Genomic DNA, 24,477 nt, shown 5'->3' with positions numbered 1-24,477 from the left:
TTTGAGTTCAAAATGGGTCATAAAGCAGCGGAGACAACTCACAACATCAACAATGCAACTGGCCCAGGAACTGCTAATGAATGTACAGTGCAGTGGTGGTTCAAGACGTTTTGCAAGGGAGACAAGAGCCTTCAAGATGAGTGCAGTGGCCAGCCACTGGAAAAGGATGACCAACTGAGAGGATCATTGTAGCTGATCCTCTTACAACTACACAAGAAGTTGCCGAAGAACTCAACATTGACCATTCTATAGTCGGTAGAATGCTTCAAATGCATTTGAAGCAAATTGGAAAGATGGAAAAGCTCAGTAAGTGGTTGCCTCACCAGCTGACCACAAATCAAAACAATCATGGGTTTGAAGTGTCATCTTCTCTTATTGTATGCAACAACACAAACCACTTCTCAGATTGATGCATGACGAAAAGTGGATTTTACGTAACAACTGGTGACGATCAGCTCAGTGGTTGAACTGAGAAGCGCTCCAAAGCACTTCCCAAAGCCAAACTTGCATCAAAAAAAGGTCATGGTTACTGTTTGGTGGCCTGTTGCCAGTCTGATCCACTACAGCTTTCTGAATCCTGGTGAAACCATTACATCTGAAAAATATGCTCAGCAAATGGATGAGACGCACAGAAAATGACAATGCCTGCAACCGGTATTGGTCAACAGAAGGGGTTCAGTTCTCCATGACAACACCCAACTTCATGTAGTATAACCAACGCTTCTCAAGTTGAATGAACTGGACTATGAAGTTTTGCCCTATCCACCATATTCACCTGACCTCTCACCAATCAACGACCACTTCTTTAGGCATCCTGACAACTTTTTGCAGGGAAAATGCTTCCACAACCAGCAGGAGGCAGAAAATGCTTTCCAAGAGTTCATCGAATCCCAAAGCAAGGATTTTTACTCTACAGGAATAAACAAACTTATTTCTTGTTGGCAAAAATTTGATTGTAATGATTCAGATTTTGATTAATAAATACGTATTTGAGCCTAGTTATAATGATTTAAAATTCAAGGTCTGAAAGCACAATTATTTTTTCACCAACCTAACAGTAATTGCAACTGAAAACAAGTTAAATAATCTACTTTCTCAGCCCCTCCTCTCTCTCCCTTCATCCTACACACATCTCATATACCCTTCACTGAAGTTTTGTTTTCCTTTTATCTTCTGGGTGTGCTGCACAGTCTATGGGATTAGTTCCCAGCCCAAGGATGGAACCGGGACCCCCTGCATTGGCAGCTTGGAGTCTTAACCACTGGACTGTCAAGGAAGTCCCTCACTGAAGTTCTTTATGCACTGTTCCCCCACCTTGCCTCTGCCATGAACTCTATGCAGAATGAACATACTGAACATTTTTCTAACAGTGATGAAAACACCAAGCTCAGGATTTGAAGACTGGATTGAGATGCTGGCTCTCTTGCTTTCTGGGTGTATGACCTTGAGTATGTTATTTGCCTGCCTGAGCTCAGTACCTCCACCCATAAAATGGAGACAATTATGGCAACTGTGTCACTAGGTAAAGGAAGATTAAACAAGAACAGATTCATCCATCTAGTCAGCAGACAAACATCCCAGTAAATGACTCTCGAAGGAGATAAATGAAACCTGAGTTCTTATTGACTGGGAGAAAACTCTGGAGAATCACTTCTACTACTCAAGTTCTAGACATCTGAGCTCTGCCAGGGTTCAAGGACTGGCTCCCCACTTACTATGTGATTTTAGGTCACATATTAACTATTAACGTCGTTATTATTTGACTGCAAATGCATAATAAAATGTTGGTAAACAGTGGGGAACCCAACTTGCCAACGACGGAACTGCTTTCACTCCATTCAGGGACTTCAAAAATTCCCTGGCATATTTAAGGAGGTTTCAGGTTACTGGGCAGCAGAGAATGCTGAGATAAGGGTGTGGCACAACCCAGAGAACTGAGAGATCCAAGGACCTCCTCTTCTTAAGCAATAGCTCACGTGGAGGTGGTGGAAAAGCCAGCTTGCCAAGGCAGAGGGGGGCGGGGCACAAGGAAAGGAGCCTGGGGGTGGACATCACTAAACCAATGCCATATTCTACCAGCTGGCTTTCCAGGGCTGAGCCACAGATGGCCCCGCCCCCACTAGGCAGAGAAAGGGGCAGTCGTTTTCTCCAATGGGAAAAGGCCGACCAAGTTCTGTTCCCTCACCTACACTGATCCATCCAATGCCCCAGGGTCTCCTCTCACCAGAAGTAGGGGCAGGTTGCTACGCAGTTCTTCCCAGGCAGTCCAGGCAACAAAGAAGAGCTGGTGAAGTTCCTGGGGCAGAGGGTTTAAGACCCAGTCGCTCCAATCTCTGGGCGCAGGGAGGGGAAAGGGCTGCGAAGAGTGAGAAGCCAGGGCTCCCCTGCATGAATGAACAACGGGTTGTGCCGCGGTGGCTGGGAGTTCACCTCGATCCTTCCCGTTGGCGGTTGTGCTGTCCCAGGTTGTCATTCCCCTAGCTCCCCGCACTTGGGTCTTTCCTTCCACTGTTTGTCTCCCCCGCAACCCTCATTAAGAAAACGATCATTTAAAGCCCCAGTTAAAGCCGAAGAGAGGTGAGGAAATGTGCGAGGGAGGCGGGGGGGGGGGTGGACAGGACGAACCGGCATCTGTGCAGCAGCACCCCGGCCGCCCCCGCGTCCCCCCCAGTGCAGCTCCGAACTCCGAGCGTGCAGCCCGGGCCAAGCGGCCGGTCGCCCCGTCAGCAGTCGGCGGGGGTGAGGATGACGCGGTTGGGGCGGGAGGCCAGCCAACAGCAGCAGCCCCGCCGCGGGCCGCCGCGCCTCCGGTTCCCGGGGCCCTGAGCCCACGGCGCCCAGAACCCGAGGGTGCGGGGCGGGGGCGGGGGCCCCCGCGCGGTCCCTTCGCAGCAGCCCCGCGCCGCTCCAGCCTATCAGCGGCCACCCGGCGGCTCCCTCCGATCGGACCAAAATAGCTGCGAACGCCTGCGACTTGCGCGCGGCCCCTCACTTGACGCTCACTCCGGCTCCCTCGCCCGGCCCGCTCCCCGCGTCTAGAGGGGGCGGGGAGGAAACGGCCGGGGCGGGGGGTGGGGGGGTGGTGGGACAGAGAGGAAGGAAGGAGGAAGGCAGGGAGGGAGGGAGGAAGGAAGGAAGGAAGGAAGGGAGGAAGGAGGGAGGAAGTCGGACGGAGGCGCGGAGCTCGGGGCTGCGCGGCGCTGGAAGGCGCCGGCGTTAACCCCTCGAGGGCAGGCAGCAGAGGGGGAGCGGTGTTAATACATAAGAGCACTGCATCACGCTAATCTTCTCCCCAGAACAGTATGCGTCAGCAGTACATTCACGTTCTGACTGAAGGACAAAAGGATGAGAGAGCAGTCTGCGTGGCTGCTGCCTGCAACACCGCGAGCCCGGCGCGAGGAGGAGACGGTGGGCGCCGCGCGCAGGGGCCCCGCTGCTGCTGCTGCCGCCGCCGCCACTAGCAAGTGGGGACCATGTTCCCGGGCTCCGGATTGTTCCCCGCAGCCGAGACCCCCGCTGCTCACGCCGCCGCCAGCGCCGGGGCCGCTGCAGCAGCAGCAGCAGCCCGCGGGCAGCGCAGCCGCTGAAGGCGCCGGGGGCCGGAGGCCCGAACTCGCTCTCTCCGCACAAAGCCAGAGCCGGCGGTGCGCCGGGGGCCCGGCTGCGGCGGGCGATTCCGCGCCCCCGGACTCCCCGAAAGGGCCTGCGGTTCGGGGCGACCTGGCCGCCGCCGCGCTCCTCCAGCCGGTGGACCAGGTCCCGGCGCTGCCTCCACGCCGCTGCCCCTCGGGGGGCTGGACGGATTACTGCTCGTTGCACCAGCAGCCGGTGGACTGGGAAACTCAGCCCAGTTTGGGGCTTTTTAACCCTTAAGAGAAGAGGCGAGGAGAGAAGGGGGTGTGTGTCGAAGAGGGAGGGGGCGAAGGAGCGGCGGACACCTCCTCTTAACTCTCGCAGCACCGCGAGCGAACGACTGCATCAGCTGCCTCGGGCCGGGAGCGGCCGACACCAGGAGAGGGGGCAGCGCGGCGGCGGCGAGCGCGGCCTGGGAGGCTGCGGGGTGCCCCCTCACTCCCCGCCGGGTGGCAGCCCCCGAGCGGGCGGGGGGCGCCGGAGGCACACTCCGGCGATGAAGCGGCATCCCCCTCGGCTGGTGCGAGCCGGGGCCAGGGTCCAAGGACAAAGCCGGGAAGCGCTGGCGGCGCCCCGCCTCGGGCGGAGGGGGGGGCATGCACCTGCATAGCCCGCCGGGCCTCGGCTCTCCCGGCGCGCCTCAACTCCGCGGCTCCGCTCGCCGGCTCCGGATTTACTAGAAGCCATTTTGTCTCCCCCCCCCTCCCCTCCCCTCCCCTCCCCTCCTCTCTGACCTCCCCGCCCCCTCGACTTCCCCCCTTTTGTTAATTAAAACTAAGAAGTGAGAATGGGAACGAGGTGGCCAGCTCCGGCGGAGAACGCTTAAGGACACCACGCCAGTTCTTCCCTTCCTTCCTTCCGAGGTAGGTGACAGCGAATGATGGGGTGGGGATGGTCGCCTGGGGGGGAGAGCAAGTCCCAGCTTTCCGAGGGCTGGCCTGGGAGGGGGGGCGCTGGTAGACGAGGGGCCACTCTTTAGTTTTGGCATGTTTTTTTTTCTTCCCGGCCGATCTGCTCCGTCTCTCTAATCGCCCCCTCCCCACCTCCTTCTCCAGATGGAAAGAGGAGCTCCTAGCTCACTTAAGCCGGGGTAGGGCTGGTTCTCCTTTCCGAGCCAAAATCCCAGGCGATGGTGAATTATGAACGTGCCACACCATGAAGCTCTTGTGGCAGGTAACTGTGCACCACACCTGGAATGCCGTCCTGCTCCCCGTCGTCTACCTCACGGCGCAAGTGTGGATTCTGTGTGCAGCCATCGCTGCTGCCGCCTCCGCCGGGCCCCAGAACTGCCCATCCGTCTGCTCGTGCAGTAACCAGTTCAGCAAGGTGGTGTGCACCCGCCGGGGCCTCTCCGAGGTCCCTCAGGGGATTCCTTCCAACACCCGGTACCTCAACCTCATGGAGAACAATATCCAGATGATTCAGGCCGACACCTTCCGCCACCTCCACCACCTGGAGGTCTTGCAGCTGGGCAGGAATTCCATCCGGCAGATCGAGGTGGGGGCCTTCAACGGCCTGGCCAGCCTCAACACCCTGGAGCTGTTCGACAACTGGCTGACGGTCATCCCCAGTGGGGCCTTCGAATACCTGTCCAAGCTGCGGGAGCTCTGGCTGCGCAACAACCCCATAGAGAGCATCCCCTCTTATGCCTTCAACCGGGTGCCCTCCCTCATGCGCCTGGACCTGGGGGAGCTCAAGAAGCTGGAGTACATCTCCGAGGGGGCTTTTGAGGGACTGTTCAACCTCAAGTACCTGAACTTGGGCATGTGCAACATTAAGGACATGCCCAACCTCACCCCGCTCGTGGGGCTGGAGGAGCTGGAGATGTCGGGGAACCACTTCCCGGAGATCAGGCCTGGCTCCTTCCATGGCCTCGGTTCCCTCAAGAAGCTGTGGGTCATGAACTCCCAGGTCAGCCTGATTGAGCGGAATGCTTTTGATGGGCTGGCCTCGCTGGTGGAACTCAACCTGGCCCACAATAACCTCTCTTCTTTGCCCCATGACCTCTTCACCCCCCTGAGGTACCTGGTGGAGTTGCACCTACACCATAACCCTTGGAACTGTGACTGTGACATTCTCTGGCTAGCCTGGTGGCTTCGGGAGTACATACCCACCAATTCCACCTGCTGTGGCCGCTGCCACGCTCCCCTGCACATGCGAGGCCGCTACCTGGTGGAGGTGGACCAGGCCTCCTTCCAGTGCTCCGCACCCTTCATCATGGATGCCCCTCGGGACCTCAATATCTCGGAGGGTCGGATGGCGGAACTTAAGTGTCGGACTCCCCCCATGTCCTCTGTGAAGTGGCTGCTGCCCAATGGGACAGTGCTCAGCCACGCCTCCCGCCACCCACGGATCTCCGTCCTCAATGACGGCACCTTGAACTTTTCCCACGTGCTGCTCTCAGACACTGGGGTATACACGTGCATGGTGACCAACGTGGCGGGCAACTCCAATGCCTCGGCCTACCTCAACGTGAGCACGGCCGAGCTCAACACCTCCAACTACAGCTTCTTCACCACGGTCACAGTGGAGACCACCGAGATCTCGCCCGAGGACACCACGCGCAAGTACAAGCCTGTTCCTACGACGTCCACTGGTTACCAGCCGGCCTATACCACCTCTACCACGGTGCTCATCCAGACCACCCGTGTGCCCAAGCAGGTGGCAGTGACCGCGACGGACACCAACGACAAGATGCAGACCAGCCTGGATGAAGTCATGAAGACCACCAAGATCATCATCGGCTGCTTTGTGGCAGTGACCCTGCTCGCTGCTGCCATGTTGATTGTCTTCTATAAACTTCGCAAGCGGCACCAGCAGAGGAGTACAGTCACAGCCGCCCGGACAGTGGAGATTATCCAGGTGGATGACGACATCCCAGCGGCGGCACCTACAGCAGCCACAGCAGCTCCGGCCGGTGTATCAGGTGAGGGGGCAGTTGTGCTGCCCACAATTCATGACCATATTAACTACAACACCTACAAACCAGCACATGGGGCCCACTGGACAGAAAACAGCCTGGGGAACTCTCTCCACCCCGCGGTCACCACTATCTCTGAACCTTATATCATTCAGACCCATACCAAGGACAAGGTACAGGAAACTCAGATATGACCCCCCGCCCCCCCCAAAAACTTATACAAATGCAATAGAATGCACACACACACAAAGACAGCAACTTTTGTACAGAGCGGGGAGAGACTTTTTCTTGTATATGCTTATATATTAAATCTATGGGCTGGTAAAAGAAACAGATTATATTAAAATTTAAAAAAGAAAACTCAAAACAAAACTATTTTCTAACTTGTAAGTTCTATTTAAAGGGGGTAGGGGAGGGTACCTTGGGAATGTTGTGGGGCAGAAGTCACAAGTCAACTTGCTATGCGGCCAGAAGGGATTTCTGGTATAAGGTTGAAACTGCTAAGATAAAACCAACTTAAAACACCAACATACATCCCTAAAGAGTTAGGGTGCGGGCCGCTGAGGGGTGGGGTGGGGGTAGATGGAATCTGTCATTTTTTTTTTTTAGAAGATGCTTCATAGGACCCAGGACTACCCATTTCTATAGACATCTTTCTTAGGCTGAGAGTTGTCTTTGAAGATTTATCTTATTTAAACAAACAAAAAAAATTCCAAAAAAAAAAGCACTAAGAAATTGTACTGTGCTTAGAATGTTGAGAGGCAATAAATTTTTCTTCTGAGGCCAAGGGGAAGACAGATCTGTAACACGGTGTTTTAAACAAGAAAATCACTGCAATTCAAACGAAACCCTCAAGGGACTGAGGGTGTGCACCCCTGTGCACAGGTCTTCTTGGTTTGTGCACTGGGACACCGTGTGCCCCGCCTGACGGGAGTGCGGAGAGAAGGAGCAGAGAAGGAAGGGAGCTGGCGTAGCTCGCAGTCAAATGCTTTCACATTGTACCAGATTCCTGCAGTTTGGCTTACCCCACTCTGTGCAAGGCATGTGTCTATTCAGGGCTTCCCAGGTGAAGGAGGTGGCTCCTGAAGGGGGCGTGGGGGTACCAGAGGGGGATGGGAGGGGAGAGCAACAGAGAAAAGGTATTCACGGGAGGCCATACCTCAGCACAGTGCCATGTCCACCTGTTGTTCCCAGTATCTAACAAATGATTGTCGACAATGATGGCATTTGATGATTTTCTTTTATAAAGGGTTTGTTTTAAGGTGGAGAAACAGAGGAGAAGCCGGGAGTGGGAAGCTTGGGGGAGTGGAAGCTTTTCTCATGCTTGTGATTTGGTGACTATTGTAAATGCTGATTCATTAGGGATTATTACGGCTGATGTCAATGGGTTGTGGTGATGGGTAGGGGGGCAGAAGATGGGGAGAGAAGAAAAGAGGGTGACAGGGCATAGGCTCATTTAAAGTGATGAAGCCTTTCCTCACCAAGGATGCTTCAGAAAAAAAGATGTGAAATCCACAGTTGGAACAAAGTGATGCACACACACACAGAGTGAGTTGGCCGTGAGTCCTGTTGAATGTAGCCCAAGGGGGTGAAAGGCTTCCCTCTCCCAGGCCCGCCTCAGGAGGAGGGGAAGAGAAAGGGCAGGCGTGGGTGGGGAAGGCAGAGATCTGTTATGCTGGTCCATTTAATGATGTAATTTTACTTATTATTTTAGCTTTAAAAAGAAATAAAGGGTTCAGATTTGAAAGGGGGGTGGGGTGGGGGGTGGGGAAACGCCAACAAAAGAACATTGATTGTAATGTGAGAAAAGTGTATTTTTGTATTTTAATAAATATTGTTCAATTTTTAATTCAATGTCCCCAAAGGGTTAAATTGAGTAAGACCCTGAACCTATAGCTTCTTATGAGGATTGACCGAATCATTTCTATTTAAAGGAATAAAGGGGAGGGGAGGACCATGTTCAATTTCTTTTAAAGTATGGGAACACGTTGAAGCTGTCAACCACTTTTCCTTAGCTTAAATAAAAGTACCCCGATTCTAGTGCACCTTTCACAAGCTAAGTGTGTTAGTCCCTGGCTCTGTTGGGGGTAGAACAGAATTTCCTGTGCCCTGGAAAAGCGGGGGAAATGGGTCAGCCTCAGTTCCTGGGACCCGGCCAGGACTTAAATGCCATCTCAGCAGAAGCTGCTGGTCAGACAGCACCAACTTTACTGGGGGGACCCTGGGGGACTGGGACTGAAGAGGACTGCAATAATGTTGTTGGGCTTAAAAGATCCCTCTGGCAGGGTTGCTCCCATTCTCTGGGTACTAAAGACAAACGTACAAACGTGTCTCTCGGTGGTGGTGGTGGGTGTCGGTCTCCTGATGCTTAGCTGAGGAGTGTCATTCAGGCAGGCTGCCTGAACTGGGACCCTGCGTCTCTTCAAGCGCCAGTATTTATACTAATGCAGGGAATCGGGACTGAGTGGGTGTGATCTCCCTGGCGCTGAACAGGGAGAGAGGCGGCAGCACTTTGCAGCAGTTGGCTAAGAAAGGGCCAATTCTTAATCCTCCTCTCTCTGTGTATTTTGCTTATACAAAATTTCTGGGTATCCGTGTTTGTGGCAGCATGTATGCATGGGCTCACACTTTAAGAAACTGCTATTCATGTTTCTAGGCTACAAAGATGCGTTCCCTCTGCCTGTCCTCTGCTACCCTACCCCCAATAAAAAAGAAAACTGCAGCAGAAAAAAGGGTGGGACTTGGAGAGAAAAATGCAAGAAATCACCCCCTTTTCTAGTGCCACAGACACAACTCAGGCTGTTTATTACAACAGCTTCCTGGGTACACATTCAGAGGTGATTGTGAAGGAAGGAGCGGCCTCAGAAGCAGAGGGTGTGGAGCCCATTTCCTCCCACCCCTGCTCTTCCGACAGCTCTCTGGGCTGCCAGGGAACTATGCAGTTGCTGTGAAATGACAAAGGCTTGGGGGCTGAATAGACATCTGAGGAGAGAGGTGAAGAAACAGGCCTGAGACATTCCTGGGGAAGAGTCCTAAGAACAAATGCACCTGTCCTGGGGGTGGGGCATATTCAGGTTCTGGAATCTGAGGGAGAAATGCTTTCCCAAAGGAACTTCAGAGAATGTTGTGGAGACAGGATATGGTTCACGGGCTTGAGTGTCCTTAGAGCTGTTAGGGGGTCTCCTTTGCTCACTGGGCCTACTCCCTGACCTGGGCACTGGTTCAGCCTTTAGAGCGGCAATGCTCCTTCGCCATGGTGTTGAGTATGCCTTCCTCTGTAGCAGGCACTTGGGTCAACTTTTCAGAGAGGGGTCCCCTGAGCACTGAAAGTGCCACCTTTAATGCTGGGCAGGAGACTCATCCTCGGCCTGGCCAAGCTGTAGGGTTTGTTACCTGAGAGTGGAACACGGGTTGGCAGCTCGCTGGATTGGGGCAGGGGGGTGGGGGTGGGGGGAAGAGTTATAACAACATGTTAGAGGGAAAAGAGTGCTGCTGATTGTATGGAGTTAGGGAGTTTTTGTGACAGAATTTTTTAAAGGCTGTGAAAAATGATGTAGTCTAATCCCTTCACATTTTATGATCAAGGAAACGGAGCCCCAGAGCAACTGAATGATATAGTCCAAGGTCACACTGCTAATTAGGAGAAGAGGTGGGATTGAAAGCCAGGTCTCCTGACTCCCCACACCAATGTGATTTCTCATTCAGGCTCCCAAGAACATATTTCCTTCTTGGCCAATATGAAAATGGGACCTTCCTATAGATACTGCTGTGCTCTTTTCTCCTCCCTCTTGGAGCTGTCCAGTCTCCTTTGAACCAGCTCTACTGAGCAGAATTCTGACCACAGGGGCCCCAGAGCTGGCCCAAGGGCCACGTGTGCTCACTAAGGAGTTGGATTCTCAGGACTACACAAAATAGCTGCCTGATTCTTAGGTTCAGTGGCAGACAGAAACCACAGGAATCCCACCGAGGGCAACGACTGCTAGGTAAAAGGTGATGTAGACGAGGCTGGGTGCTCACAGTGGGAACGATGGCTTGGTCCTCTCCCAACCTTGGCCTGGGAAGCTGCAGAGTAAAGGATTGACAGAGGTCTTAAAGCACCTCTCAGAGCAGCTTGTGCACAGTGGAGTGGTTTCTGCTTGTTTGGCTGAACAGTCAGACTGTTTGGGGGAGGCAGGGGGCTCCTTAACTCTTCTCCATTGCATCTGCCCTAGCCCCAGCTCTAAAATCATGATCTGATTGCTACTCCCATAATCTGCTCTAGGGCATTTTATGACTCTTTGGTCATAAAGCTGCATCCTATTGGCAGTGAGGGTAGAGGATACAAACTAGTTTCTAAGGCCTAGGGACATCAGCTTTATCATGGTTGTTAATATGTACCAAAGCTGGTAGGGCATGGGGGTGGTGGTAGGAGGGAGGGCGGGCAGCATATTAATAGTAGGGTCCCTTCAAGACAATTCCTATTAATGGGGAAGAGGTCCAGAGTCCATGCTATTCACAGTGAAGAGCTCTGGCTTACCTCTGTAGAGCTGGGTAGAGATTAACAGAAGGCTAAGTGGGCTTCACTCAGCCCAGGCTCCTACCTCAGGGGCCAGGGCCAACAATTATGGCTCCAACATTTTACTGCAACAAAGCAGTAGGGGCTTAAAATTAGAGAAGAAAAAGAAGAGAAAAAGAGAACATTTATATCCAAACATATGTCTGATTTTATCTCATCTGCTGGCACTCAGTGCTCCATGCCATCGGCTAATGCAGGCACTGTTCACGCCATTTCTAAATCCTGCCTCAGCTAAACTGCAAGGCACTGTTGGCTCAAAGCACCTCTCTTGGTTTCCATCCATTCAGAAAGCACCCTTTCCCCCGGAGGGGGAAAGAATGGTTTGGGCAGTGGATTAAGGTTCATCTTTGCTTTATATTGAGATGAAGTGAATTGCTTCTTGGAGCAGGGATAAAAGTTTCAGGAAGCAGATCAGTGAAATATACATATCTGCAAAGCAATACAGCATAGTGCCTGCAAGTACAGACTCTAGAGCCAGTCTCCCCAGGCTGAATTCCAGCTCTATCACTTACTAGCTGTGTGACTTCGGACAAATACTCATTTTCCTCATCTCTAAAATGGACATAATATTGGTGTCTACCTCAATACTTCATAGGTTGTTGTAGGAATTAAAATTTGATGTTATTACATAAGAGGATAGACCAACTGACCAGCCTCCATCACCACCTCTATTATTGAACCTCATCCATGTCCAAAGAGAGAACACGCCTACTGAACCAGTCTAGTGAGGAGGGATGGTCACCCTAGTCTAGTGAGGAGGGATGGTCACCCAGAAGTCCTGGAGAGCACGACAGCACTGTCTACAAGCCCAAGCACTGTGGGAAAGATGGGTTTACTTTTCTTCTTTGTGCTCTATTCTTTAATTGAGCCCTTTAGATGATCCAAGGCACTGTCTTAGCCCAGGAACAGATTACCTTTTCTTCTGGCGAGTCAGGAGAGGAAAGGTGCCACAGCTGGTGGTGATGGTGTACAAGCTGAGAGCTGGGATAGGAAATACTACCAGAAACCCTGGTCCTTTGCCAAGAGGGTAATAAGCTTCCTAGTGTCTTCTCAGATCACCTTGTTTCTTTATCGGGGTGCTGTACCAAGGGAGGTGGGCCCACGGAGGCACCAGGAAGGAGAAAGGAGCAGAGAGGGCTGTTGGGGCTTCAGAACAGTTTTGGGGGGCTTGGAGGAAAGCAAAACAAGACAGGAGAAAAAGCACCATAATTTGAGCAAGTGAGAGTGGAATGGAGCTATGTGGCAGATACAGAGGCTAAGGGGCTGCAATGCAGTTCAGGAGGAAAGCCAGGGAGATTCCTCTGCCCTCATAAACAGGAGGCTGGCTGGACCCTGGATGGGGGGAGGACCGGTAGTGTGGAATTCATGGTACGGAGCAGAGAAGAAGAAAGGCAGGGGTATCAACTTTCCAAGAGAAGCCTAAGAAAGCAAGCATTTGATTTCCTAATGAGAGGCTAGAATTAGATTTTAGCATGATCACAGGTTTCATCCTCTGGAACATGCCAGCTTTGCTGTCAGTACTTGGGCCAAACCACCTACCCACGACAGTCCTGTTCCCGATGCTGGAGGCTGTCCACTGCTGGGCGGGGGGCGGGGAGATGCTGGAGGCTGTCCACTGCTGGGAGCAACCCCTCCCTCAGGGCTGTAATCAAATTCTGATCCTGACAGGCTCCCTCCTTTCTAAGAAGGCACAGTCATGAGGGGAGAGGAGAAGAGCGAGTGTAGCAGCTCACTGTTTATCCACAACAAGAGTATTATTATGGGGGGAGGGTGTTATATAAATGTTTCCCCATAAAAATCATGACGACTGTGAGTTTGGTGCTGCATGTGGACCGTGGCAGTGAGTCAGAGAGACAAGGCCCGGGCCCGTGGGGGATAGCCCCGAGAGAGGAGACTCTCTTGGCCAAGGAAGGGAGCATTTGAAAGGATGGTGCTGTCATCTCTAGCTTAGCCCGGTAAAGATTTTTGGACCTGTAGTAGGAAAGCAGTGAGAGGCCATGCTAACGCCAGGTGTGGGGATTGGATGGACCAAAGTGGTACTTAGCTTTTCAGGTTCATCCATTCTGTGCGCCTAGAAACAATACCAGAGCCATTACTAAAGTTGAGATTAATTACTAAATACCAAAGGAACAGCCTTTGATCTACTTTTTTTTTTTTAATATCCATTCATCTGCTTATATCTCCCATTAATAAAAAGCACACCCTCCATTCCTTCTCCTGTCACACTTCCCCCAGCCGTGTGTGTACAACTGTCTGTCATGACAGGATCAAGGATACCCCGCAAGATCCTTCCATTCTAGAAGCGCAATGGCTCTTTCTTTTCACAGTCCTGTTTCCTCTTCCGAGGCAAGTCCTTAATCTGTAGGTTCTTACATTTCACAACCCTGGTTTCCCTGTCTGTGCAGGTGGGGATGTAGTCACCATATAAGCCACTCTACCCGTTCCATGAGTCAGCAAGGATGATGGAGATGAGCTTTCGCACAAACTGTTCCCTGTGCAAAGTTTGGTTTCCTGGCCTCAGGCTACTGTTCCCCAGGCTTCAAGGCCCGACCCACTCACCCAGGTTCATTAAGGACACTCAGACAGGTCCTCCCACTCAGGTTCCATCCTGGAGGTGAACTGAATGAGCTGGAGGCAATTCCCTGGATAGTGCTGTCATGTCTGCAGGAATGCACAGTGCATCCCTCACGGCAGGCCCACCACAGCGCCAGACACGGAGCCCAGGCCTCAGATACGGACGGCCTGTTCCTGTAGCCCCCCAGCTGCAGTGGCTACAGTGATAATCTATTACACTGCAAGAAGACTTAATTTCTGGACTTAAAGGAAGTCGGATAATACTTGATCCTATTAGTGTCTGCCTGTGTGAATTGACAATGGCTTCCTTCTGACATGACAGTGTATTCTTCCCATTCATCTCTTAAGGGGATGAGTTGGGGAAGTCTGGAGTTAAGATTGGAGGGAGGGCCGAAGAAGAGACTGCTAAAGGAACCAGGGGAAGGGAAGACAATTTTTCAATGGGGAATGGGGAGAGGAGACTTAGAGGGATATGGCACGACTGAGATAGAGAGCATGCCTGCATTTCATTCGGTTTCCCTTGTGAGGGAAGTAGTGGCAGCTGCTGGGTGTGTTGTACGCACGTGTACGAGGAAAAAGGTTCTGAAGTCACAGAGGAGAACAAGCACAAGAGAGGACCGGACTTGGCCCATTCCATGTGCCTCTGGTTTCAGCTCGTTGGGCTGCAGAGTAACTTTCCTGTTCCTTAATCCCTCTTCCACATTCCTGTTCTAAGTCCACACCTGCTCTGACCAGTGGCATCAATGTCAGCTGAGGGTCCCTCCGCACCACCTGTGTGTTCTCACAGCTGGTTGACCTGGGAGGGGCAGTGGTCGCTGAGGACAGACTGACAGTTTCCAGCTTCTGACTTCAGGAGGGTGGAGACAGTGAAGGGAGTTTCCAAGTTAATTCAGAAAATCTAAGTGAACACTCTTTATTTTATTTGTGAGGAAGCCCAGGGAAATGTGACTGCCAGTGCCCGCAGCTGGTGGTACTGGGACCAGGTCTGTGGGTTCTCAGCCCAGCACCGGCAGAGCTACTGAGTCTTATAACAGCAGGGGGCGCCACTGACAGAAGCTACAAAGTAACCAGTGCCCCCTGGAGTCTGCAAACTGGTGCCGTCCCTTACTTTTTGCTTCCAGAGAGGCAAGGGGAGGAGGGGAAGGGCTTTCACGCCAGTACTTTATCTGGGCTTCACACTCTGAGCCAGATGGTGCCCACACCTGACTTCACTCAAACAACTAGAACTCAGAAATCCAGCAACTTTTCCTTTCTCTTCAACTACGAGTGTTCCAGGGCAGGGGAGTTCCTACAGCTGCCCAGCCAGCAAACAAATTAGAAGGAGCATTTGTGGCCGAGGCCACCCTACCCATCTCCATAAAAGTGAAGAGCTGTAAAGAACAGGTAGAAGGAAGTTCTGCAGAAGCTCAATCACATCAGAGGTCCGTTCAAGGTCGAGCTGACTACTGGAGAAGCAGGGACGTCTTCCCTGGTACTGTAAGCAGGGAGAGACCCTCACAGGAAAAGCTCAGACAGCCTGGGCTGACTCGGGGGCCTGCAGCCATGAACGCCCTTTCCCCCATCTCAACAAATCCTCTCTAGGGAAACGACCGAGTAGCCCTGGCTAGAATTCTATCACATACATTTAATTAGAATCGGTCTCCTTCATGATGGTTTCAAGTGAAGTCCCAACAGAAACATTCTAAAAAACAGCCGCTTGCAGCCAAGGATCTCTTTTAACCAAGTTAATTTAGCAGAAATTTGCCATCTTGGGTCGGGTGGAGTTACCTCTCTTCTCAACTTCAAAGCTGGGAAGAGAATGGAGGTGGGGAATGCAGAGAAATAAAGAGGAGGGCGGGGGCTTTGAGCAAATGAGTTTCCGTCTATTACCGAGCGGTAATTTCTGCTAGCTCCCCTAGAGACCGGTCCCCTCCAATAATGGCCTGACTCTAATGATTCCCACTCCTAAGCAACGGCCTGTGTTCTGCTGGTGTTGAGCTGAACCGTGCCAGAGAAATTCCCTTTCTCTCGGAGGTGCTGCTATTCTCATTACGCAGGAGAGATTACCAGCCAGGAGGATGTACTCTTGGGAGAGGGGACAGAAAGATCACCAGAGAATGTACCCCGCCGAGGCTTGGTGCTGCTGACTTAGGACAAGAAAGGCTGAGAGACAGGCTAGAGGTTAGTGCTAAGAGAAAAGGGCAGACACTCTGGATAGGAGGGAGAAGATGAGAAAGCAAAAGCTTAGGCAACTCCTGTCTGACTCTCTGTGACCCCGTGAACTGCAGCCCGCCAGGTTCCTCTGTCCATGGAATTCTCCAGGCAAGAGTACTGGAGTGAGTAGCCATTCCCTTCACCCAGGGGATCTTTCCGACCCAGGGGAATATTTCCTGCATTGCAGGCAGATTCTTTACTGTTTGAGCCACCAGGGAAGCCCCGAGGAGTTGATAAACTTAATCCAAGACTGGCTGGGAGGCAGTGGGAGGTCATGGGGGTCTGGGTGGGAGTTAAGCTCAGGCATAATGAACAAAAACTGACAGCACCTGAGGTAGGCAGCAGGGTAATATGAAAAAGCTGAGTCCATTTCAGGTCCTTAAAAACCGATCATATTCAGGGCAGAAGCCCAGGCATGTGGGCTAACGCTGAAACTGGGTGATGACTGAGGCCGCAGTGTTGGTGGCGGGGGGGTCCTCTTGTCTTGCCCTCTCCCTTCTCGTACTGAGGCCGGTGGGAAAAGCTAATGACACCACGGCTCTAGGTACTGCCAAGGCTACTGCCAGCAGGTCTTGAGTCGGGGGTGGGGAGTCCCCTTATTTTGCTCCCGGTGGCTTCCCTGTGATGGAGACGGACTGCTTCCAGCAGGCAGCCTGGCCAGAGAGCCTGCAGTGCAGACAGATGCCCTGGGCCATAATCAGGATGGCGAGACCCTTTATGGTGCTGCGGCTCAGCTCTGGGGCAGTGCCAGAGCGGCAGGGTGATGTTCCTCAGCCAGATTCATTCCCCCCCAAACCTCTTCAAATATGTGGGCCATGGAGAGAAGCAAATTTAATTAAATTACTGTGTTGTGGGCTGCCCTTCCTGGGCAAGGGCTAAAAACGGGCTCCTGCTGACACTCAAGACTCATCTGTGTGTACAGAGCACGCGTTTCTTTGTGCTTGGCTGTCAGCAGCTGGGTGGGGTTGGCAGTGCCCACCGCTCGCCCTGGTGAGCCAGCCCCTTTGCCGCAGCGAGGCAGAGTCAACACTGATGCGGCCGCGGCCCCGTGCGGCTCTGCTGACCTTTTCCTTTCTACTTAAAAGATGACTGAGCGGCACTCCCCCTTCCTTCATCAGTTCCTTTCTCCTCCAACGCCTCTCTTGTGGACACCCAGGACTTTCCCGGAAGGCGGTGCCCGAGCCGCGCCGGGGAAGGAGGAATGAATCTGCAGGGAGGTGTGATTCAGAACAGGGCAAGGCAGGGTTTGTTTAGCTTGGCAGGAGATGGAGGGGTCTCCCTGGTGGATCCTCCGGAGTGCCACTTCAGCAGTTCCCCACTGGCAGCTCCGTGCTGGAGATGACAACGTGCTCAGGTGCCAGAGCACAGCAGCAAAGCTCTTGCCCCAGACCACGTCCCTGCTCGGGCATCACGGTGGATACAGAGCCTGACTGTCACACACACGGGCGAGGGAGCTCAGTAGCAACTCAAACTTTAATACGTGGAAATCAACACCCCGAAACAAATGCTGGCTGTGCTCTTACCCGTCAGCCCCACAAGGTCATTTCATCTCTCTTCTGGAGGTTCGGGCCTTACCGCTCCAGCTTACAGAATACCACGAGGGTAAAGAGTTTGTCCCCAGTAGAGCTGCGGCTGGGAAATGGACTGAGGCGGAATCAGGCGCACAGAGTGGGGGACACTGAGGGATGGTGGTGGCGGTGGGGAGAGGGGGGGTCTCTTTTTCATTTGGAACAGAGACCCAGGAAGACTCAGCTGGGAAATCTCTTCCTTACCTGTCCCCAGAGAGAAGGGCGCCATCTCTCATGCCTACACCTGTACTGAATGCCACACACGGAGCCTGAGAGGGTCGCCTTGTGCTGGGGCAGCAGGAACCATCTAGTGGGCAGCTTGCAGCCCCTGCGGGCCCAGGACATTGTGGCATCAAGCAGACACCCAGATGATGTGGGCCGTGCAGGCAGCCCTCTTGGGCCCTGGCTCGGCAGGTTTACAGGCAGTGCCGTGGTGAGTTTGGAGGACAGAACCTCCCCACCCTAACCTCCAAGCCTCTGAACCTGTTACGTGACAAGGGGCTTGGCAGCCAGGGGATGGCAGCACCCACTGGAGCTCTGCTGCCCTCTAGACGCTGCGCCCTGCAGCTCCAGGGCTGTTCTCCTGAGTCACCAGGGTGGTGGGGTGGGGTGGAGGGCAGTGCATCTGCTGAGGTGTTTGCTGGCTAAGGTTTTTGGCTACAACAAGGTTACTTTAAGGGTTAAGACAAATACTGTCAATTTCAGACCCTGGACACACCCATCTCAAGAGCCTGGATTGTGCCATGGGTCACTTAGACCAGCGGTTCTAAATGATGACAATGTGTGGATCAAAAACGAAAGCAGGCAGGTGGATAAAATGTGGCGATACTTGAAGAGAATGGATCCAAGAGAGTAAGTTTCCTGAGGCTAATAGGCCAAGCAGCAATTGTAGCAGGAAGAGAAGTCAACACCCAGTGCTAAGACAGAAGCCCTGGAGGACAGTGCCAGTCCTGAAGAATAGGAAATCCAGCAGTTTGGTGATACTTATCCTGTGGCTTTAGAGAAATAAAAAGGTTCCCAGGTATTAGAGAAAGGTAAAAGATCTTCCTTCCTTCCTTATCAAATTGGATAGAAAAGAAAAGACCCCAACCATGATCTTAGGAGTGGAACTGTTATTTAGCCGCTAAGTCCTGTCCGACTCTCTGCAACTCCATGAACTGCAGCATGCCAGGCCTCCCTGTCCTTCACTATCGAAGGCCTCTTAATTCTACCCCATCCACCGTATCATGCTTACTAGGGCATGAGCGTGCTCGCCAAATGACTGGCTCTGATGGCGGGGAGAGAAGCAGATACCTCTTCAGGCAGCCTCTACCTCAGTCTCTGTGTTACTGGTCCTTCAGTTCAGTATAGTCGCTCAGTTGTGTCTGACTCTTTGCGACCCCATGGACTGCAGCACGCCAGGCTTCCCTGTCCATCACCAGCTCCCGGAGCTTACTCAAACTTATGTCCATCGAGTCGGTGATGCCATCCAGCCATCTCATCCTCTGTTGACTCGTCTCCTCTCATCTTCAATCTTTCCTAACATCAGGGTCTTTTCCAAAGCATCGGTTCTTTGCATAAGGTGGTCAAAGTACTGGAGTTTCAGCTTCAGCCCTTCCAATGAATATTCAGGACTGATTTCCTTTACTGGTCCTTGGGTGCCAATAAAGATACTGTAGCATTATCAAGGATTAAAAATACCCAGTCCTTAGGAAAGTACCCCAAGTTGTAGTGAGAGTGGATAATATATCTCAGTCCTGATATTCCCTCACGAAAGGGCTGGCTTTGGGGGCTTTGTTGAAGCCACTTTCACTGGGACAGTTTCTCCAACGGAGGAGAATGCTTGGAAGTAATGTGAGTGGGAGCTGAGCCTCGGGTAAATCCTGTGCACACTGGTATTGCTGGAGCAATGGCATTCCAGTAGGTGCTAGTGTCCCTTAGGTTTACAGACAACCTGAATGAGCCAGTGTATCTGCACTTCGTCCCAAGCCACACGGGTGGGCGAGGAGCCTGTGGCCCCAGCACCCTCCCCTGCTGCAGGCTGCTGCCAGAGAGCATGGCTGTGGGTCTCACCCAGGCCCAGCCTGCTAGATGGGACCCCCATTCCTGTGCCTCGTCCGCAGCTCAGCAGGAAGGCGGAGTGACGCCCAAGCCCTGGTGTGCATGTCTTTCTTATGTCCAAGGTCACCCCCGACTCCGCTCACGTTTGTCACCTGCCACTTCATTTCTCTTGGAGGGGGACAAGGAAAAAGGAAATGAACTGATGACAGTGGTATGTTACAGGGCACCACCTTTTGGCACCTGGAGCCCATCTGAGAAAGCAAGGCGCAGTAGAGAAGTTGCCCAGTCTGCCTTAAAGGGAGAGAAGGGGAGGGAAGGAGGGAACGCTGATGTCTGACACCTGCCCTTGTCTCTGATTCTCTCTCAGCTCTCAGTAACAGTTAGCAAGCAGAGTTAGGAAGCTAGAACCAGGGCTATTTGCAAAAACAGATTAGCTCTACTGCAGGCTGGGAAGTGTTTCCCGCATAATCTGAACTTAGACCTTGACGTATCCTTACCCAATGTGGTTCAGATTTAAAAAAATAAAATAAAATAAATTTTTTTTTTTAGTGTGTTGTCTGGGTTAATATGCCAGAGCATGAACTGAGTGGTCTCCCTGGTAGCCCCAGGTTGACCTGCAGGCCAGGCCTGGCCCAGCCCCTTCATCTCTGGGAAAGCAGGGCACGGGAGGGCTGGGAGTGGCGGGCGTTGCTGGAGAAGGCCGGGCCATCTGCACTACTGTGAATCAAGGTTGGCTCCGACAGAAGGCGCGAGGGAGGAGGTGCAGCTGCTGATGGCTCAGACAGCTTGGACCTGTCCAGGCAAACAAGCCGCTCAAGTGCAAGAACAGCTAGCCAAGTAGGCAGAGCACGAATAAGGACTCAAAGCTTGAAATATCTGACAAGATGTGGAGGGAGGGGAGGAGGCTGTCTGAGATTTTCAACTGGTGTCTGGCCTTGCCTCTCGCAGCTGAGGCAGACTCTCCTGCTATGGTGGGGCGGGGAGGTGATGCCTGGAAGCTGGCGGGCGTGACCTAGGTGAGACTCCCTCGAGCTAGAGTTAAAAAAAAAAAAAGTCTTCATTTGAACAAATTGCAGAGACAGCTCTGGATTGTCCTCTAAAACACAGTTGACCTGCCTTCCACAGATACCTATCTGCCCTCCAAGGTTAAGCAGCACCGGGCTCTGCGTGGGGTGGGGGATGGGGATGGGGCTGCGGTTTTACCACACCATCTGGGATGATAGCGGTGTCTCAGAACCAGTTAAGGAAGACAGGGGTGCCCAGAAGCGGCAAACACCCCTTCTGATCTTCACCCTCCTGTGGGGTGGGGGAGGGAGGCCAGCAATGGATATTCAAGGGCTGTTACTGCTCCTTCTGGCGAAGACCCTCTGACACAGAGGTAGTTGGTCCCCAACACATTACCTGCACCGAGAGCACGGTTAAAAAACATCCAACGTTCTGCTGCTAGATCAGATATGGAGGAGACAGGACTCTGATATTTTAAAGATACATCCCAGTGATTCGAAAGCAGGCCCGGGCTGACAGCCCTCTTATCTTGAGAGCACGATCGGACAGGTCAGTCCTGTCACCGACTCTGGAGGGTTCCTCTTGTAGGTGGTTTTGCTTAAGCGGAGCCAGCGGCCTGGAGGTTTCATTCAGGTTCAGGAGAATAACTTCCAAGAACATCGGGCCAGGTATCACTCGACCGATGGCCCCGAAAAAAACACAGGGAAACCCTCCTACAAACATGTTGCCCTCCTCAGAGGTCCCGGCAAGGAGGGAGAGAGGACAGACTGCTCAGAGGCCCATGGGTATCAAGTGGGAGAAACTAAGGCACAGAGAGAATATCATTTATTCCGAAGGAAAGTGGGAAGAGAACAGACACCTTCCCTGGTCATAGGCTGGTCTACAAACTGACTCAGAGTTCCAGGTCAGCACCCAGTTTAGGTTCAGAAGCCTAAACGAGGGAGAAAGTACTGTTTTGAACGTTAGGTTTCTGACCTTTGGCCAACGGGTGCTGGCTGCCGAAGCCCTTCTGTGGTTCACTTAGAGTCAGTCCAGCGGCCGGCAGTGTGCCAGGGGACAGGGGACAGGGAACTGTGGAGATGAAAGGCTTGGGCCGTGCCCTTGAGGAGCTCAGGACAACGGGGGAGACAATTACGATGGATGGTCTGAAGGTGGAGACCGGGAACCTGTGTGCTAGGGAGTAGCACGGAGTCAGAGAGAGCAACCGCCTTCTCCCACCTAAACAGCGCCTCGGAGCCTGCTGGTCTCGTCCAGATGAGGGAGGAGCTCCCCGTGCTGGAATTTGGGATGGAGCACTAGTCACCAGCGGGACTAGTACTAACTCAGACCTCAGAGGGAAGGTAGATGCTCCAGGCCCTCCTAGAAACGAAGGAGGTGACTTCTGCACCTCTCTCAAGCTGGCATTTGCTGAAAGGACTATGTCAAGGCTTCCCCTGGGAGCACAAAACAGGGTGCCCAAGCTCTCAGTAAATATGATTGGTAGCAAAGTTCTGGGTTGTGTGACCTTGGCAGTCTGTAGCCTTCCCTCCGCTTTAGCTTCCCTTAGCGACACACAGACTTGCTGAGCATTTAGGTGTAAATCACAAGGCCCCCCTCAAGTGAAGGAGGGCCGGCAGCTTGCCCCTGAATGAAGAGGTGCTAAGCCAGAATCCTAAGCAAGGCTGTGCTGTGTAAATGTCACATGGAAGCTTCTGGTTCGAGCTCTGGAGCTCCATTTAGCTTGGCTGCAGCCAGCTGCTATTCGCCCCACCTGCTGAGCAGCCAGTGTGACATTCAGCTTGGGAATCAGCATAGGCATCGAGGACACAAAAGAGTCATCACGCACTCGCATGCAGAGCTGAGAACACGGGGACTCCTGGGAGCAGGGGGAGGGGCAGATTCGTGCCTCCCACCCCAACCCTAGCTTCAGCAAAATCCCACTAGGTTATAGTGCTGTACCCCGAGGAGAGCCGGACCCTCCTGGGGTGTGTGCCACGATGCAGCTGTCTTCTGTCTCCTGTGTGCGAACGAGGGCCTCAGGGTAGAGTGTGGAAGCGCTGGCAGGCACGCTACATGGCGCAGTACAAGAGACACAGCAGACCAGCTGTCCACCGTGAATTCTGACTGCAGACACAGGTCTGGCTTGTTCTTTGTGCCCACCCCACACCTCACCCAGCCATAAGTCTGAGGTGCAGACTACTTGTGAGAACTCATCCTGAAAGGTCAGTCTTAGGTTATCCAAAGTCAGAGCTGATCTAGGGTGCAGCGATCCAAATTTAATCACTTAAACCACTGGTTCTCAACCTGAAATAAACATCAGAATCACCTGGAGAGCTTTTTAATTAAACATTTTTTTCATTATTAAAAAAACCTTTTGATTTGAAAAATCTGAAACACTGAAAATAGAGAGTTGTCATGAACTCCCATATACCAGCCATCCAGGTTCAACAGTTATTGAACTTGTCATATTCGGTTCAGCTATCCCCTCCTTTTCTCTGCTGAAATATTTTAAAGCATCTTCGAGACATGATGTCATTTCGCCCTTCCATACTTTAGCAGTGCATCTCCCCCCAAAACATGGCCATTTCTTATATAACCACAGTGCCACTATCACACCTAATAAAATTAGCAAAATGATTCCATGGTATCACCTAATATACCTGGGAAACTTACCCTTACCCACCTCCCCAGGACCCACCCATGGGGTCTGACGCAAGCTTGACCAAAGTCCTATAACCCCCATCACATGGTATACAAAAAAAAAAAAAAAATGAATAAATAAATAAAGTCAAAGAAATGGTGACAAGTCACAGACCAGGATGAAGAAGGGAAGGAAAACAAAAGCATTCAGAAGTCAGCTAGCCACAGAGCGGAACTGCTTGTTCAGGGCAAGGCTGCCATAACTGTGAGGCTCACTCACTCGGTTCCCCAGACCCACCAAAGGTCTGAGAGGTTTGGAAGGAGAGTTGTTCCAGCTGCCCGGGGCCCTCAGCACCTCACACCAGGCCAGCCTGCGTTTGCCTCCTCTATTCTAGCTCTTCTCTTCTCTGTGCACTCTGGCTCATTGGCCTGGTATTCAGGGCAAACTCTGAACCTTAGCATCTGACTGTAGACAGGATTCATGAGGCCTGTGGTGAGGGGCATGAGCCAAAACTTCTTGGGTGTTGGCACTGGGGATTGGGACCACATCTTCAAATTTACTTATTAAAAAAAAAGAAGAAAACCTAAACAAAACATCCTGAAAAAAGATGAGGCTGTATCACTGCAGCTAAAAATACCTCTACTGAGGGCGTCCGCTCACCAGCTCCTCAATTAGAGATGCTACAGGGCCCTTTGTGAGCTGTGCAGTGTTGGCAGCTCCACAGGGGCTCTGGGTGGCCGGGGACAATCCCGAGAGCAGTGACTAGTGACAGCTGGGTGGAGGGGGCTGGCGAGCTAGCTGGCCAGGGTGGTCGGCATATATCAGGCAACTCCCAAACCCTCTTTTTTTTGGTGGACCTACTGCCTAAGCCAAGAAACTTCTGCCGCCTTCTGCAGCAGGCTAAAACACCATCTCTGAGGTGGACCCATAGTCATGGGGACTGCCGTTGACTTCCTAAACTGCACAGGAGTACGACAACAACTGGGGTTGGGTGTGGTGGGTGGGAATGCCACCCAGTCTGGCTCAGGGTGTGTCTGTCCTGCTGGACAACCTCCCAGTGTGAGTCAGTAGTAATCGGACACAGGTAAGGCCTTTCTCGGTGGCCTCAGGAAAAGGGTGCTTTAAATGTAGGCTCAACACCTGAAGGGTAACGGAGTGGAGGTGGAGGGCTTCGTGGCAATGAGGGCCTCTTCTGGGTCCTCCCAGCACATACAGGTCACTCACTCCAACCGAGTCTTTTTTATTGGGGAAGATAAAGTCCCAGGGAGGTAAATGGTCATAGATTTAGTAAATGGAGGAGCCAGGACTTAAACATGGGATTTTTGATTACAAGTCTAGTGCTCTGTTCCACTATACTATTGCAATGAGT

General features: G+C 52.5%; 2 protein-coding genes and 1 long non-coding RNA gene across 4 annotated transcripts in view; 1 reads left to right on the top strand and 2 right to left on the bottom strand.

The window, feature by feature from the left end:
- The window catches only part of SND1 (staphylococcal nuclease and tudor domain containing 1), a 425,720-nt gene that overhangs the window by 57,487 nt on the left and 343,756 nt on the right, over nucleotides 1–24,477 (bottom strand). The window lies entirely within an intron of this gene.
- Nucleotides 4,099–6,925, top strand: LRRC4 (leucine rich repeat containing 4). Its single transcript, XM_081531208.1, has 2 exons — nucleotides 4,099–4,496; nucleotides 4,689–6,925. Exon 2 carries the CDS (start codon nucleotides 4,789–4,791, stop codon nucleotides 6,745–6,747), a length of 1,959 nt encoding a protein of 652 aa, XP_081387334.1. The 5' UTR covers nucleotides 4,099–4,496; nucleotides 4,689–4,788; the 3' UTR covers nucleotides 6,748–6,925.
- Nucleotides 8,368–11,008, bottom strand: LOC145522539 (uncharacterized). The gene is made up of 2 exons (XR_014066022.1): nucleotides 10,741–11,008; nucleotides 8,368–10,228 (listed from the first exon to the last, which is right to left on the bottom strand). It is a non-coding gene; the product is annotated as an uncharacterized LOC145522539 (long non-coding RNA).

This window comes from Giraffa tippelskirchi, chromosome 10 (assembly GCF_054371585.1).
Source record: "Giraffa tippelskirchi isolate mGirTip1 chromosome 10, T2T-mGirTip1v1.2.pri, whole genome shotgun sequence".
NCBI classification, from domain to species: Eukaryota; Metazoa; Chordata; class Mammalia; order Artiodactyla; family Giraffidae; genus Giraffa; species Giraffa tippelskirchi.
Note: the sequence above shows the minus strand (reverse complement) of the source record. Positions and strands in the feature narration are given on the sequence as shown.